A 16,254-nucleotide genomic window follows, 5' to 3' on the forward strand; every position below is an offset into this window, starting at 1 on the left:
CACAACATCTTTGAAATTAATCTTGAAAAGTTCTCTGATTGATCTGGCTTTTTCTAGGTCACTGAGCTATATTTCCAAAGTGTTTATACAATCTATTGGAATCAATAAACAATTTAAACTGATGTAACTGCAGAATGTTTGCAAGTCCCAGAGAAAATTGAAAGTATGACAAAGAATACAGCTGTAGGAGTTTATTTCGTTTATCAGGACAAACAGTCATTGAAATGAAATTACTTTCCTTTGAACACTGCAATATGATAGTGACACCTTAATCACATAAATAAGTAGCTGGTCATTTTAAAGAGTTGTTACTGGTGATTTTGGGCAAATGGAATCCCTTTATTTATACTCCCAGAAGCTGTGCAATAAAGCCTGTTTTATAAAGTATTTCCAGTAGGAGAGTTAGAATATCATAAAAAGGTTTCACTTCAGATTATAATCGTTGTGTTTCAGGCATTATTTTATTTTAGTTTGCATTTCAGACATGATTTTATTTTCGTTGCATTTCAGTTGGCAAATATTAACATTATTCTTTAAACGTGGATTAGACCCGATAGTTGTTGCTAAAATTAGACCATAAAAATACTAGAAAAGCTAATTAAAAAGAAGCTGATACAATTTTTAATCACACTTAAGGTTTTGATTTTTTTCTTTTTTTTTTTTTTTTTTTTTTTTGGTAAATGAAGTTTGGTGTCTGTGTGAGAGGCCAACATTTGTTATACCACAGCGCACACTAGTGGATTGAGCCATAAAATCACCCGGAGAAAGAATTTAATAGTTCTCGAATTAAGTACTTAAATCTTCTTCTTGCAGACATAGCCATGTATTTTCTAACTGAATACAATAGCAAGCTGGGTTTTCTCTTTTTTTTCCCCAAAAGTAAATACATTTATCTCCAAAGATGTTTGTAAATTTACGATTAATAACAATGACCTGAAGTCTTACATACGAATTTCATAAAATTTATTTCCCAAAGGCAATCTATTCCAACTTCCCAGAGCAAGCAACCTTAGTGCTGGCAGAACAGCAGCTGCTGTATAAATAAGGGAAAATGCCATGACTTCATGGCTCTATCTTTTATTTGTCAAGTGGGAAATGACTCACTCTTACTGCATCTAGGATGCAGATTTTTAAACATGCATTTCAGAGGTCCTTTAATATCAGTAAATGTTGTAAATTCTAATGGGAAGCCATAAGATGATAGTTTCACTGCAGACCCTTTCTCTTTCCTTTCTTTTAAAAAAAGAAAGTGGTTTTTTTTTCAAAACACAAGTGGTAGAGCACGTGCATTGTAATACAATACATCAAATGGGGTTTGACTGCATTAGGGAAATTAACATTCCTTTCTGCTTAAGGGACACACTTCTGTTTCTTTAAAGGCAATGCTTTTCTCCCCTAACAAAATTCTCAAACCATTTTGCTTTCTTTTAGAAGAAGTTATGTGAAATCTTTTAGTGCAACAGATTGCTGGATTCTAGAATGCAAAAGAACTGCACAGTATGAATTTGCCATACATGTTCTTGGGTTTGGAATTAATTGTAAAATTCTCAGGATAGTAATAGTAATGCTGTAGACAATTTGGTGAAAATTCCTGCTTGTAGTGATCCAAGGATAAACAACGATAAATTTTTTAGAAACGTGGAAATACATCCCCTATAGATTATATGTTACATACTTCCAATATTGTGTCATTTCTTGGCACCCTTTCCTGAAGAAAAATAGAAGCAATTTCTAGTATATGAATTGATTTAAAGAAACTCATAAATAAGCTGAAAATACTCATGTTGTTTAGAGCCAAGAGAGGGGTATTTTGGACATACAAACAAGAATAAGTGAATCCAAATAAGATGCTTATATAAAAAAAAAAAAAAAAATAAAAAACAGAAGAAGATTACTCAAAACCAGAAAAATGGTTACTTTCTAGTTCTTTTTCAGTCTCTGTCTCTGGTAATAAAAGGAGTGATCCAAAAGATTGCAAAGAACTCTATGTAGGTTGCCTGCCTGCAACCTTCAAGACAATCTGGCACTTCCCACTTTTGGGATCCTGCTTCCATTAATTTTTACATTGCCAGGCTGCTTGTTTTGCACTGAAGCTTTCTCTGTGTACTTGGTTTGTTCTTTTTGAAAGGAGCTGGGCAGTTCTTTAGCTGTATTGAAATTTCTGGAGGTTTGGTGAAGGTGAACTGAGCCAGGCACAATCAGGCTGGGGATTTGAGAGTGATAGACTGGATAATGCAGGGAATGTGATAACTGGGAGAGAGGAAGGCAGAAAAGCTGGCAGTCCCAGAGCAGACTGTGGAATCTCAGGGTTCAGATGCTGTTTCTCCACTGCATCAAATTTGGGAAGGCACCAAAGCGTGTCAGTGTTGCTGGTGCTGCTGATGCAGGCAGGGAATGGCAGCTCCGTGCTGCTGCTGGCTGCTGTTCAGATTTTCAGATTGCAGTGCCTGCTCTGCCAGTTCGCCCAGTGACCCGTGCTCACATCACCATGATACCACATCAGGAGCTGGGATTTTCTGGGTGCCAAGTCAAGCTCTCAGAGCTTAGGCAACATTGAAATGAAGATGCACAATCTTCATTTGGTGCTGTCTTTCCAGTGTCATGAGCTTGTGTAAGTAAGCATTTCATAACTTTCCTCCAATTATTCTTTCCTTCTATCGATGTCTCTTTTTTAAAAAAAAATACATTTTTAATGTATTTTTTGATGTACATGGTTGGCATGTAAACAATCCTATAAATCTTAGTTGCCTCCCTTAAGAGACTGAGAATATTTATTGATATGAAATTTCTGTTAGCTTCTGAACTTGCTCAGAAGGATGAGCTTCTGAGAAGGATGAGAATGGTTTTTTTAGTAAAGTAGAAAAAAATAATCCAAAACATAACAAGGTAAAATCCAAAAGTAGCTGTTTGTTTTAAATGACTCATACCAAGCAAGCTACCTGGTTTTTAATAATAAAAGAAAAAAACCAACAAAACTTAAAATGCAGTTCCTCTTATGAAATAAAGACTGCAATTGCAAGTTTTTGACTCCATGTGTTTTCCAATTTGCATGCATTGGGGTTACCTTCCTTTAGATTTATTCCAGTGAAAAGAACTTTGTGTGCAATACTTCCTTTAAAGAGAGGCAAATGAAACCTGATCACTGGGAATAGTATAGGTTTTTTTATTCTGTAGGGACCACACAAGCATTACAGAAATATTACTCAAGTTACAAAATCATCAACATTTTCAATGTTTTTCATCTTCTGTTGGTGTTGTGGCTGCATACTGTTTATGCACTGCTTTGAAATGTTTCTTTACTTGTACCCCAGAGGAGAAATTGAAACATTGTGTGTGTTCCAAGTAGAAGGAGGTAATGCATGCTTCATAATTAAAATGAAAAAGAAATCTGAATCAATGAGTTTTTCAAAAGAAATTATTTCTTCATTTTGTTTTTCTTCTTCCTCTTGCAGATTTAGCACTGGTTGGCCTTCACCAACAAATGGAGATGAGATCCATAAAAGAGTGAAAAACATTTTAAGGACACACAGTGCTAGACAGCGCCTCATATTTGTAAGTTTAACTGCAAGCTCAATCCTTTCTCTTCTCTGAAATGGCTGAAAAAGAGAACTGTGCCTACAGTCTTGGATTTATTATAATGTTGTCCTTTGGGACAGCCTTGATTGCAGAAATATGGATTTGGTGTGTGAGCTCAACTGTTTCACACTGATTTCAGAAGCCTCCTTAGCTTTCGCCTTTATGAAGTAGTACAGGCAACCCTCTCATGGCTTATTGAGAGCAATTATATTGGGGTGTGGGTTTTTTATACTCTGATTCTCCACTCCCAATTTAAACAAAAAATGTTACAGATGTGTAGAACATCAAGGCTTAACATGTTGTGCAGCTGCACATCAGCAGCTGCATGTATCCAGCTGTTTCTAGAGCTAATATTATTCTTCAGATGTGTGCTTTTTTTTCACTTAATTACCTGGATATCAATGAACACAGCTCTTTGTCTAACGAGATTACACTCGGGAACAGAATATTTTACCTTGGATGAAATTTTGAGGTGTGGTTTTAGACGGACAAAATTTTTTCCTATTGTGATTTTGAGAAACACAGTTTCTCAAGAAAATGCCAGAGCATTGTACCAGCTGAATAAGAAGATTGTTCATCTGCAGAGAATTTAGAATCTTGAGTGTAAGGTGAGGCAAAAGAAAGGTAGGATAGAAAGGTTGTAAGGATGAGAGATGATTATGATACAATGATCATAATGATGATTATGATCTAAGATGATGAGGAGCTCTGGCAGTCTAACTCAGAAATGTTATTGATGGGGTAGAAGAGACATAAGTCTCCCAAAATGGAGAAAGGCATCTTTTTTTTTTTGCTTCAGTTTCTCTCTTAGAAAATAGAATGTTGACAGAAATCTGCTTTTGAATGTTGGTGCAATTTTCAGTTGCTACTGTCCCCAGCTGTCCACCTTTCCCCTCGGCTGCAGTTCCCTGTATCAGTGGGAAGTGGGATAAAAAGTGTGGGAGCCCTGATGTCCCCCCAGCACATTCCCCACAGTAAGGGCAGTGCAAGCACTGCTGGGTTGGCTGGGATGGGGGGACTCCACTGACTGCAGGAAACCCACAGCAGAAGTGATCCATTCCTGCAGGATGGCTTGAAGAACATCTGTCTTCACTCTGAAATCCTTATTTATTTACTTGTTTGTTTGTTTGTTTGTTTATTCATGTCCCCATGTTGGGCAGCTCATTGTCTCACCTCATTCTCACTTAATCTGATTATTTTCTCATTTCTGTTCAATGTTCATGTTTACCTTAGTTGTTGTGGGTTTTGTTTTTAACTCAGAAAAATCTTGCATACTAAGACTGTTTGATTTAGTTCATGCTGTACCTCCCCAGTTATTACATGAATGTTATGATTTTGTGAGCTGCTGCCTCTTAAATAGAAGATGCCCATGACATTTTTCTGTGTTTCCACTCAGAATAGGTACAAATGGTGTCAAATGCTCCCCTGTTGTTACAATGAACTTAGGATAACAAATTGGATTTCCTGATAGTGTTCATAGCAATGAACACTTGTACAGCCTGAACTATCTCCAGTGGTTCTTGACTGCTTTCCTCAAACCATGACTTTATGATAAGCAGAGTTGAATGATTGGTTACATGGTCCCTTCATACAGTCAAAAAGACTCTGCAAACATTGTGCTTCTGCCCTAAAAAATCCAGGTATTTGGTCACTGGGTCTTTAATTACCAGCCTGATCAAATCAGTGCTGGCAAAGGACCATTTTTCTCACTCTGGTTTCTTCCACTGAGCAAAAGGAAGGGAAGGATGCTACAGAGAAGTCTTGTGGTGTTGGATAGTTGTGTAGAGCTGCCTTGTGAAAGCCATGCTAACAGCAGCTGACCTGATGAAAAAAGAAAAAAAATCAGTTCTTGCAGTGAGTGCCTGTAAAATACACCAGGATTGGTTGTGCTTCCCCACATGGGCCAAAATCGGGGCTGTGGTATTGCACAGTGGATGGCTGAGGTAAATGGGTCATCTTGAAAGTGAGGGAGTAGTAAAGCAAATATACTGGCAATGTGGTGAGCAGATCTGGCTCCAGTCTAGATCCTCTTCAAACTTTGAAAGGTTAAGAAGTACCTCTTACTCTGTTTCACTCCGAAGAGCCTAGTACTAAATAACTATTCCCAGAATCATATAGCTGTGTCTTTTAAAATTTCTTTTTCATATTGCTCTATAAAAATAGTTGTATTTTTGTAGACTAGGGCTCTGCTGCAGATTCCTTGGGGTGTCCACTGTACCCTTCTGCTGTGACATTGTGACAGTATTGTTTCCATCTCCTTTTGCTTTCCAGAACATAATTTGCCTCTGGCAAATGCTGCAGAATTTTATTTACCACTGTACCCCATTTCCTCTTCGGTGCTTTGTAGTTTATGAAGGAAGAGAGCTCTTCTGTTTACAAATACACTTATTACCTTGTATTTCACCACAATAAATTCTTTAAGGTTTTTCCTCATCCATATGCTGCTGTTCAGCTTGCTGTGCATCTTATTGCCATCTACCACTATATTTATTGTCTTTTCTCCCAGTTCTGTGTTACCAGAAAGTGTGATTATTTTTACTGCAGTCTTTTTTCCAATCATTTCTCCTATAGCATGAAAGATGACTTTGTTTAGTAATCCTTACAGCAATTGACTTGTGCTGAAAGCATCACTTAATATCACCCCTTAAGTAAGGTGTTTGCTCTTCAGAGTAGAGTGAGCATGATTGTGTCTGTTGGAATTTCTACCATCCCATCTCAGGTGAGCAGCTGGCTCCCTCCACATGGGTGTTTTGTTTCTTTCTTATTTAAGAGGGCAAATTTGGGTTAATTAATGTCTAGATAGCATTTGGAAGGTAAAACTGCATTCTAGCAACTGATAATACCTGACTGAAGGGTCATTAAGTGTATCAGATTATTTTTAAAGTTCAGTAAGGATGTACTCAACCTTGGATATGAAATTCAAGAATTGAGATGTGTGGAATGCTTCTGCCTTGTAAAACACTTATTAAGTAGATAACATAATAAGTTTTAGGGTTTATTTCCTCTCTTCTGCAAAGAACACAAAAGCAGTAAGTAGTAGGTTTCATAGCATTTTGCCAACGTGTTTATTAGGGTTTGTTGGGGTTATTGAAGCTTCTGCTGTCTGCGCAGTTCTCTAGATCTACACTGTCAAGAAATTCTTTCCAGTTTATTACCTGAAAATTATTAGCTGAATTGTACTGAACTTAATTAAAAGTGTTCATAAATGGCATTTGGCTCATTACACTTTGTCCCTTTCTCCCCCAAGAAATGTAAGCACTTTAATAGTCTTTTAAATGGAAAGAAAGTATTTTTGAAATGAGATCATTGTAATCAGAAACCAAGGTAATGAGAATTTGATTTCTGGGTTTTTTTAGGATGATTTGCCTCAGACAAGAGAACCTTCAGATAATATACCCTTGACTGTGAGTGAGCTGCAGACCAGGTATGGAGTTTTTCTCTGACCAAGACAAAACTGTCGCACTCAATATTGCCCTTTACATTTAACTACAAATTTCTCTTCCCATTTTGAGCTTTGTCCTACATTGCACAGGGTGAAGTTTTCAGGAGGCTTTACTCATACTAAGCTTTCTCACCTAAAAGCAAAATAGAGTTAAATATAATTATGCCTTTGATGTTGTTTGGCACTCTGTCAGTATAGTCTTCATAAAACACTGAGTTTGGAACTGAACTTGGCTATAAAAATTATTCTTGGGCAGACATTTTTGGAATTTGTCGACCAGAGGGCAAATGTCACTTTTAAAGTAATCACTTGGGGTTTTTTTTCTTACAACTATGGGAGTGCAAAAATAAATTAAGTTTATTTAGTAATATGGTTTGAGGCTGAGTTTTTTGGATTGTCTCTCTTTTGGTTTTTTTGGGTTTTTTTTTTGCAAAACAGATATTTGGAAAAGAAAAGCATTTTCCAAAAATATACAGCAAACTTACATAGTATAGTTTAGTGATACAGCATGCTGTATTTTAGAAGCTGTCTTGGAAACCTGAGATCTTAAAAACCTGGTTTATGTACATTAATTACTCTGTGTACTCCTCACATACATGAGGAGTTCAACAGACTGGCAGTTACACAAAAAGCTTCTGCATCACTTCCCTAAATTTTCCTCCTATTCCAAACCATGACACCAGGGTTTGATTTTAATAATTTACTTATGAGATACCAATTAAATTGATTTTGATTACTTCTGTAGTAGAAGTTACCGATACTGATGTTCTATGTGTATGCACACAGTATTTTGTACAATGTTTTGGGTAAAGATACTAAGTACTGGAAGTGTTTTTTGGGCTCCTATGGCTTTTCTGGTTTTCTTTATATTAAGGGAGAAGTCCTAGAACTGTGGTGCTATACTTGAGAGGTGTTGCCATTAGAAAAGGCTTTATTTTGATAGTTGAGTACACACAGTTTTCTAACAATGGCACTCCAGATCACCACTGTATATCCCCAAAAGGAGGGTGTTTCAATATGGGTACCATAACAAACTTATACTTTAAATTTATAAGGTACAAAAAGTTCATTTCTGATTTGCTGGCTTCTTTAAAAATCCCTGTGATTTGTAATTCCCTCTGTGCAAGGGGCTACTCTGATTTCCATATGGTTGTGAAGTTGCTGCTGCAGTTGTGTCTCCTGTACCTGTGCTCACTCCTGCATTCTGTGTAGCCTTTCTGCTCCCTTATCCTTTGTCCTGACAGCTGGGGCAATTAAATTGTTTAGGATGTGTTTGTAAGAGAGAAAGTGCAAGTTTTTGTTTTGAGGCAGCTTTGGGACTTGGAGATTTGTGCTGAAACTGCAGACCATGAAAAAAAAATGGAAAATAAACCTTACTACTCCAGACTGCTGAAGTGATGGGATATGAAGTGTGGCACTCGGGTTGGGAAGGGAGTGCTCCTTGGGTTTAGAGGCCAGCAGCACTGGGGGTGAGACATAAAGGCCTCGAGGACAGTCAGACTGCTGAGTGTTTGCCACAGTGCTCATAAACAGGATACAAGGACAGAGACAGAGTTCATGGAAGGACAGGCTACTGTCGACCAAATGCTGGCAGTAAAGTAGATGGATGATTGAAAACCGCTGGGAGTAAGGAAAAGGTCTGTGTTTTGTGAAATATTTAGTATATGATTCACTCAGAAAAGAACTTCTGGGAGTCTTAAAGGAGATGTATGAGGGAACAAAAGCATATGACAGGTATTTCAGAGCAGGGAGTTGCGTGCAGAAATCCTGCTGTTAATATGATTTGTGAGTGTAATTCCCAGATTGCTTAGCTCAGGTTGTCAGCTGGTTTCCAGTTGAGACAGGAGAGGGAATCTTCCCTAACTTGGCTGTAGCTTTGTCCAGGTATCTCATGCACAAGGGCTGGCTAATGGAAATGCATGAAAACACACACACCCCTCCAAAAAGATAAGGGAAAATTAAGCCTTTTTATAAGTCTTTTTCAGTACCAGAATAAGGAACCTGTAGAAGTTACTGTTGGTGTTTGAGTCTTTACTGCAGTTAAAGTGTTGGATTTTGAGTGTCTCTAGCTTTTTTTGAGTGTCTGAGCTTTCAGGAGAAGAAAAGGCAAGCACAAAGCTGCTGCTGGAAATGGGCTCCAAGAAAAAGAGTGTCAGAGCTGTTTGTTGTATAGTTACAAGTGCTGTGCCTTGCTTTTTGGCCTGAGAATTCTCCATCAGGAATGAGGTACCACAAACTGCAGGAAGGAGGAGGTGAAACTGCAGTTGTAGATGAGTCCCCAGGGTATTGACTTCTCTGCATTTGACACAGGCCTGTATAACTGCTCTGTTGATTTTGTTGGTAGGTTGGTTTCTTTGTGTCCAAAGTGTGAGTCACAATTAACTCGGGATGATAAACAGATTTAAATTTGTTCCATACCATTGACTGACTTTAAATGATGGAGCCTTTTTGAATAAGTGTGAAAGTGGCCTTCCTCTCTTTTTAATATTGGAGCCACACAAGAGGTCTTGTTTTATTTGGTGTAGGTTGGCAGCACCCTAATATTTGAGTGCAAGAAGTTTAAAAGCATAAGCTGTTCCTTCTGGTTTTTTTTTTCCATGGGACAGTAGAAGCATAGAGATGTGAATTTAGAAAACTGATCCTACATCTTCCTCTTCTTCCCCTTTTCTGTTCTTCAGATGAAAACCTTGTGTTTTGATGCAGCTGAATACATGTATTCATGGATGTGGCCTAAGGTTTCTTTCAATTTTGTCATATGTTGGCTGATACTAATTTGAAGATGAAGTATTAAGTACTGGTTTGATTGCAGGAGACACTATCATTAATAAACTACATGTATATAAGAAGCTGTAAAGCTTCCGTGTGAAATGTAATCCATTTCCTAAGTGAAGATGGTCACTTTAAACTTTACATTTCCAGTTTCAATTCCCAGAGAACATTTGCAAAAGCTGAAGATAACTAAGTCCTAATTTTTAAGTGTCTTAAGTGCCTAAATCTCTGAGCAGATGTGAAAAATGTCATCTCAGTTGCAATTTTTTTCTGATGATTTTTGAGCTTCTTGTTTCATGCTTTATTACAGGGAAATTGCTCATTTAATTATATGACACAAACCTTTGTTTTGAAAGTATCAAGAGGAAGCAGATAGTCATGATGTTGAGATATAAACTATTCAGACTTGGCAGTGTTTTGTAATGATTTGCAGAGTATAAATTTCACTTAACAGATCTAAGGAATAATTTCTCAAAGCAACTGAAAGATGAGCCTGTATTTGTGTTTGGTATTCAAACAGTTATACAGAAGATGGGGTGGGGAAGGAACCCTGCATAGCCACTATATCAAAATATATTTGGTAGAAAACTTAATCCATGATGCTTCCAATAGAGCACTTTACAGCTGCAACCACAGTAATTTAATATCCCCCTGATAGATTGTCTTCATATTGAAATAGCTGCTTGTGGTTACAATTTCACCTTCAAAGGACACAAAAAACCTACTGTGTTGCTCTTGCCTAGTTACACAGCCTGCAAAAATACAGCAAAATTACTGTAAGTTCTCTGAAAATTAATTCTATTTGAGGGGTATTACAAAGTGTACTCAGATAAGTGGGGGAGGATTTGTGTGAATGAATAACATGGTGGGGGGTGGTTCCCATTTCTTAAAAGTAGCTGCAATGCAGTTTTTATTTTGGTTTGTGGAAGGTAATCCGTGCTAAGCAGCTCTACATTGGTATTTCTGCTGGTTTTGTGCCACTGATTCCTCTTCCATATCTTGGTTTGATCATTGTTTCTTATCTTCTTTCCTCTGACAGCTCTCCAGGGCAGCACAACACTCCTGTTCACTTGGATAGTGGTGAATGTTGGTCTGGTCCTGCAGCTGTGTACAAAGAGAAGCCTGCCAGAGCAATCTTGGAGAAGAGTTTCGCAAAAATATACAGAGAGATGTACGAAAAAACTGCTGGTGCTGTTTCAGGCCACAAAACACATTCCTGAAAGCAACTCACCTGAAAACACACAGTATACAGTATTCCCAACTAAACCTATTTTTATACAACAACATTTGTACTCTATTTTTTAAGGTGTCTTATGGTCAAGCAGGGTTTTGGAGAAATGGGGATTTGGCCTGGGCTGGAAAAGGAAAATATAATTATCATTCACCCCCTAAAAAGAAACAAATAATCTCTAACAAAAAAATCCCCTCCACAGTTAAGCAAGATGGTGTTGCTCCTTTGAGACTCTGAAAATAGAGTCATTTGAAGACTAATAGGTCTGCTGGACATTCCTGTGTGACATCAACTCAGGTTTCAGCTGCAGCCAGTTCTTATTAAATATCTAAATCTATTTAGCAACTTTAACAGAATTGGTTGAAGAAGCAATATGTCCTGTTTGTCAGAGAGGGGACCCAAAGGAGAAGGTGAATGTGAGTGCTGGTTTAAAAGTGACCCACCTAGGACAAAGAGAATTGTTTTCTAGACAATTGCCTTTGAATTGTTTATTTTGGAGAATGGCACAAACATGACCCATAGGCATGTATTTGAAGTGGTTTTGAGCACCTTTAGTCACAAGTGTTCTAATACTGTTAGATTTTGAAAGAAAACCACCAAGCCCAGCATCCTTTGTGTGAGATGAAATGTCATCTTCACACAGCCTTTGCATTTGAACACTTCTATGTTCTCCTAAATGCAGCCATGACATTTGCCAATACACTTGTCATTTAAAAATATGAATAAGAAAGGACTGAGATGGGGGAAAGACCAGAGCTAGCCAGCAAGCTCCTTGTGTTCTGTACAGCCCTTCTGACATTCCTGCATCACAATCCCACCTAATTTGGAGCCTGTCCTTCTCGGTCTGCTGGGATCCTGTTGGCAGCAATCACTTCGTTTTTGCTAAAGGCCACCAAATGTTCATCAGCAGTTCGATGCTCTCCCCAGGGATGGAACCTTTTCAGCCTTGCACTGAGCAGATCCCACATTAGCAGACCAGGGCAAATTGCCCATCCATTGAAAAGCTGAATGTTTTAAAAGGGCAAGAGTGTCCATCTCCTGCTTCCCCCCAGAATGCGGAAAAAACAAATGCCTGTTCTGGCTGCCTCCTTCTCTGAGCAAACAGAGGCAGCTCCACCAATGCCATTTTACCTGTTGTGATTAGATAGAGGATAAAGCTAGCAGTACAGATGGCACAACATATGACTGGAACCTGCCAGCATGCCTACATAAACAAAAAGTCAGTCTATTCTGCCTTCCCTCCTTTAATGCTGAGACAACATAATTGATTTGAGAAAGCAGTTGGTGAGCAATTCCGCTGGTGGGAGAGCACGTGAGGGGCTGTGTGCTGCTGTTCAGGCAAGGGCACTCTCAGAGGAAGAGTCTCACACACTGACATTTCTATTTCTTCTAACTGTTGGGCCCGTTGAAGAGGATTAACACTGATAACTTCCTGTCCCTGCTGCCACTTAGCACATTAGTGCTTTCAGAGGGCATTAGTGGCACCTTCCATGGGCCTGCTATGGAGAAGTGCTGACTCACTCTGTGAGGTGCAGGACACTTTTTATTGCAGAAGGGAAAAGTAGAACTTTCCCAAGTTGTGTCCCTGAAGGCATGGAGGGTTGTGCTACCAGGACCTGTGTTCACTGCTCTCTCCAGTGACCCCATGTTAGTCCACAAAGCAATAGTTTTCTTCCTGCTCAGAGGAGTACCTGCATTGAAGTAGATCCTAAATAGGCAGGGCAGATTCTGAGAAATACTTTCCAAGCTTTTGGTGTAAAATTAATCTGTTGAAACCTGAAGGTTTTTGCAGTTTCCAGTATGTGTCTGAGCCATAATATTCAGTGTTCTCCTAGTATCCTGCAGTTTTCATTCAATATTCTCTGTGCATTCCCTCCCCAGTGTCACAGCTGAGTAAAAGTTAGTCTTCTGAAGATTGGCTGCTCCCCTTTGGCCTGATCTAGCTCCATGTCATAGAAAACCTCTTTGATTTTTCCCTCCCCAGCAATCCAGCAGATTTCAGTCCCTGTTTGTTCACTGTGTGAGAAAGCCTGAATGCTGAGGGATTGTTGTGGGGTTTTCCTGTATGTTTAATGAAGGTCACAAGTTGCCATGAACTGAATACAAACAGGGATGAGAAAGGTTGGGGGCCACTATAAAAAAGCAAGGTGGTGCTTTCAAAGAGTCCAAGGAGTGGCTGAAGGATATCTGTTAGATTCCCCCTAGCTAAAAAAGGAAGCATATGGTAATATGGCAACCTTCAATTCTCATCAAAGATTAAAATTTTTCAGCAAAAGTGAAAACTGGATGGGAGAAAAAAATGTCATTATTGAATTTTGACCAGTATAAAAATTCTCAGTGTAGCCGTCTTTTGCAGCATAGCATGAAATGGAGCAGACAGTCTCTGAGTATCTTTGGCCCTGCTCCAGCTGGGAGGGAGATGTGTGTTCAGTGTCTCTCTGAATCAGCTGCTGCAGGATATGTTCCTCTCCTGGGTCAGAGTCATTCCACAGCTCACGCCATGATACAGCAAAGAGTGCTCTCTTCCAAGCACTGTGCTGGAAATCCAGTTTGGAAAATGGAAAACTTTCCCCTGGAATGTGACTTCAGACCCAATTACTTTGCCCTTTGTTTTGAGAAGCATTTTCCCTTCCTCTGTTTGCTCAGGTGGCCCTGCCAGCACACCCAGCTCTCAGCATAGCTGCTGCTCTGCCCCTGCAGCCCGGGAGAAGTGGAGGTTCAGGCACTGAACCAGCACAGCAATAAACTCTAATTGTTTAGTGCACCTTGCCTTCTAATACAATCTAAATCCCTTCTCTCAAATGCAAATTTATAGGTGCCTGAGCGGAGCTTTAAATAACATTTTCTTTGCTCATTCCTTATCTTTTGCCATCTACAAAGTTCCAGTGACAGTGGGATGGCATAATTCCACCCCTTTTTTATCTCCTAAAGGAAAGCTGCCTACTCAAATCTGGCAATAATGGGCCAGATGAGAAGTGAATTGGTGCTTTTCTGTGAAGTCTGTGTCTCTCTTGCCCTCCCCAAGTTATTATAACCCACGAGTGTTCTCAGCAAAAGCTGTTCAGCATCCAGTGGTGCTTGCAGGATGCAATCAGTGCAATATTTTAATCACTTTCATTTAGTGAGTCAGACTCTGCTTCCTACTTGCTCCCTTCCCTCTCTCCTATGAATAACTTGGTACAGTTTAGGATCTTGGGCTGGCTATAGACAAACTGCCTGCCTGTGTTCAGAAGAAATGCAAATCCTTGGCTGACAGTAGCTGCTTTGGAAATCACTAAGTCATTGACCTGATGTGAATTAGAGGCAAAAATGTCAAACTCTTTAATGATTTGCCTTATCTAACTTTTTGACTTAGAGGAAGAGAAGCTTAAATTGTTCCACTGAGGATAAGAAGTGTAGGGATGGCTGGAGTAATGGGAACAGGTAGGAACAGCTTTGTAAGATAGATGGGGAACAGTGTCTGTGCTCCAAAGCTGAGCAGCTTGGGAAGTGATGAGGGCTGTTCTTTAGATTGTGCATCGTGTGTTTGAATTTTACTATTACTTCAGAGGCTGCCAAAATTATCAGGGGAGAAGAAATCTACCTGGAGATGTTCAGAATCTATTTTTAGGGTAAAATAACAGAACATTTAGCTTGGCTCAGTATTAAATAGTCCTTTCCAAACTCCTTCTCATTGTTACCTCAGCTGTAAAATGGGGAGTTTGTGCTCTGTTGAAGCTTAATTAAATGACTCTGAAGTGCTTTGGGATCCTGAGGTGAATGTTAAAGAAATTATTTTATGGAAGCCTGGCTGAAAAGTCCCAGCTCATCTCCAGGTTACTAAAAAGGCTTTATTTTAATTTTTCCAGGTTTATTATGTTTTAATCAGACAATTATTAAACAAATCTTAATCAGATTTAATAGATTTCTATCTTGATCAGAGAGGGCTAGAAAATATAATGAGCTGCTTTACTACATGTGCTCTTAGGAGCTAATCTTTGCAGTTGGTATCTTGCTCAGCTTCTGTCTCCTGCATGATCTGGGTTCATATCCTCAAACTGATTGTTCTTAGGATAGCTTTTTTCTCTTTTATTTTTTTAATATATATTTTTTTCCATCCTGATGCCTTAGTGCTGTTTGCTCTGTGTGCTAACCAGCACTGTTAACATCTCTCATATCATTTATCCTCATCCTCTCCCCAGGAAAAAAGGGTGCAGTGTGACAGTGGAAAATTTAGTGTGGTGTGCCATGGGTTTGTCAGAGAAAGCTGGAAGGAATCTCTGCCTTCCCACTCCATGTGCAAGGAATAACTGCTCTTCCCAATTTTTAAGCTTGAAATGTTTTCTGAAACACTGAACTGTGCAACAAAATTCTCAGCCTTTTAGCAGCAGTCTCTTGCTGTGCAAATCTGGTAACATGGGTCATAGGAAAGGCCATGGTGTTAATTACTTCAGTAGTCGTGGAGTGGTCATCATCAGGATGCTGAGAATTTCTCATGAGATTTGTTTAGTAATCAAGGAATTTGAGGAAACTTTCAAATCAATGAAATTGAGCCTCTTGGTGCCAGTGAGAACACTTGAAGCTGAGAGAGGACAGCACTTCTAGGGCGGTCTTGATGAGCTGCCTCCCTGACAGAAGGGGTGTCTGCCCTAGGTGATGTCTCTGGGAGCTGCAGAGAATTGCTCTTTGCCCAGGTTCTTTCAGTTCCAACAAATGCAGCGGCATTGTGGGAAGTGATTGAAACCCCCAATATTCCTGTTTCCATTGCACAGGAGCTATTAAGCACAGGCTCCCTTGATTACTGTTGGCCTCTGCTGCTTTCCCTATGGAATTCAAAACATCATCAACCAAAGCCCTTCAAAGATGTGGCTGTAGCTCCTTTTATCAGTGTTGGCTTACCAAAGGCATGGGGTTTGTTCCCATTTTATCTTTGTGAGAAATTCTCTGAAGTGCGGAGATAATTTGTCTGGATGGCAACATAAAGGAACTGTAATCTTTCTCTTTGCTTGATCTATGTAGAGATTGTGCTTTTTCTTAGTGTGCATTTCCCTTCAATTCTGGGTGATTGCCTCTGGCCCAGCAGAGAACTCCCTGCAGCCTGAGCAGTGGGATCTGAGCCCCCTTCTTACCTCCTCAGGGAAAGGAGTTTGCTGCTGCAAAGCAACATCCCTCCTGGTTCATAAGGATTTACTGCTCCTGAGGAGCCAGCACAAAAATTCTGTTCTGTGGCCAGGCCCTTGCATAACCCTGTGGAGCT

General features: G+C 39.3%; 1 protein-coding gene across 4 annotated transcripts in view; it reads left to right on the plus strand.

The window, feature by feature from the left end:
- SPATA6 (spermatogenesis associated 6) overlaps positions 1-11,071 on the plus strand; it is a 36,022-nt gene extending 24,951 nt beyond the window's left edge. For all 4 annotated transcript variants that reach the window (XM_021529061.3, XM_085586282.1, XM_085586280.1 and 1 more), the window contains 3 exons: positions 3,453-3,552; positions 6,933-7,000; positions 10,827-11,071. In XM_021529061.3, coding sequence (XP_021384736.3) covers positions 3,453-3,552; positions 6,933-7,000; positions 10,827-11,007 — 349 coding nt within the window. In that variant the 3' untranslated portion in view covers positions 11,008-11,071. The remainder of the gene's footprint in view (positions 1-3,452; positions 3,553-6,932; positions 7,001-10,826) is intronic.
- Positions 11,072-16,254: the final 5,183 nt, after the last annotated feature.

Source organism: Lonchura striata, chromosome 8 (genome assembly GCF_050655825.1).
Source record: "Lonchura striata isolate lonStrDom1 chromosome 8, ASM5065582v1, whole genome shotgun sequence".
NCBI lineage: Eukaryota > Metazoa > Chordata > Aves > Passeriformes > Estrildidae > Lonchura > Lonchura striata.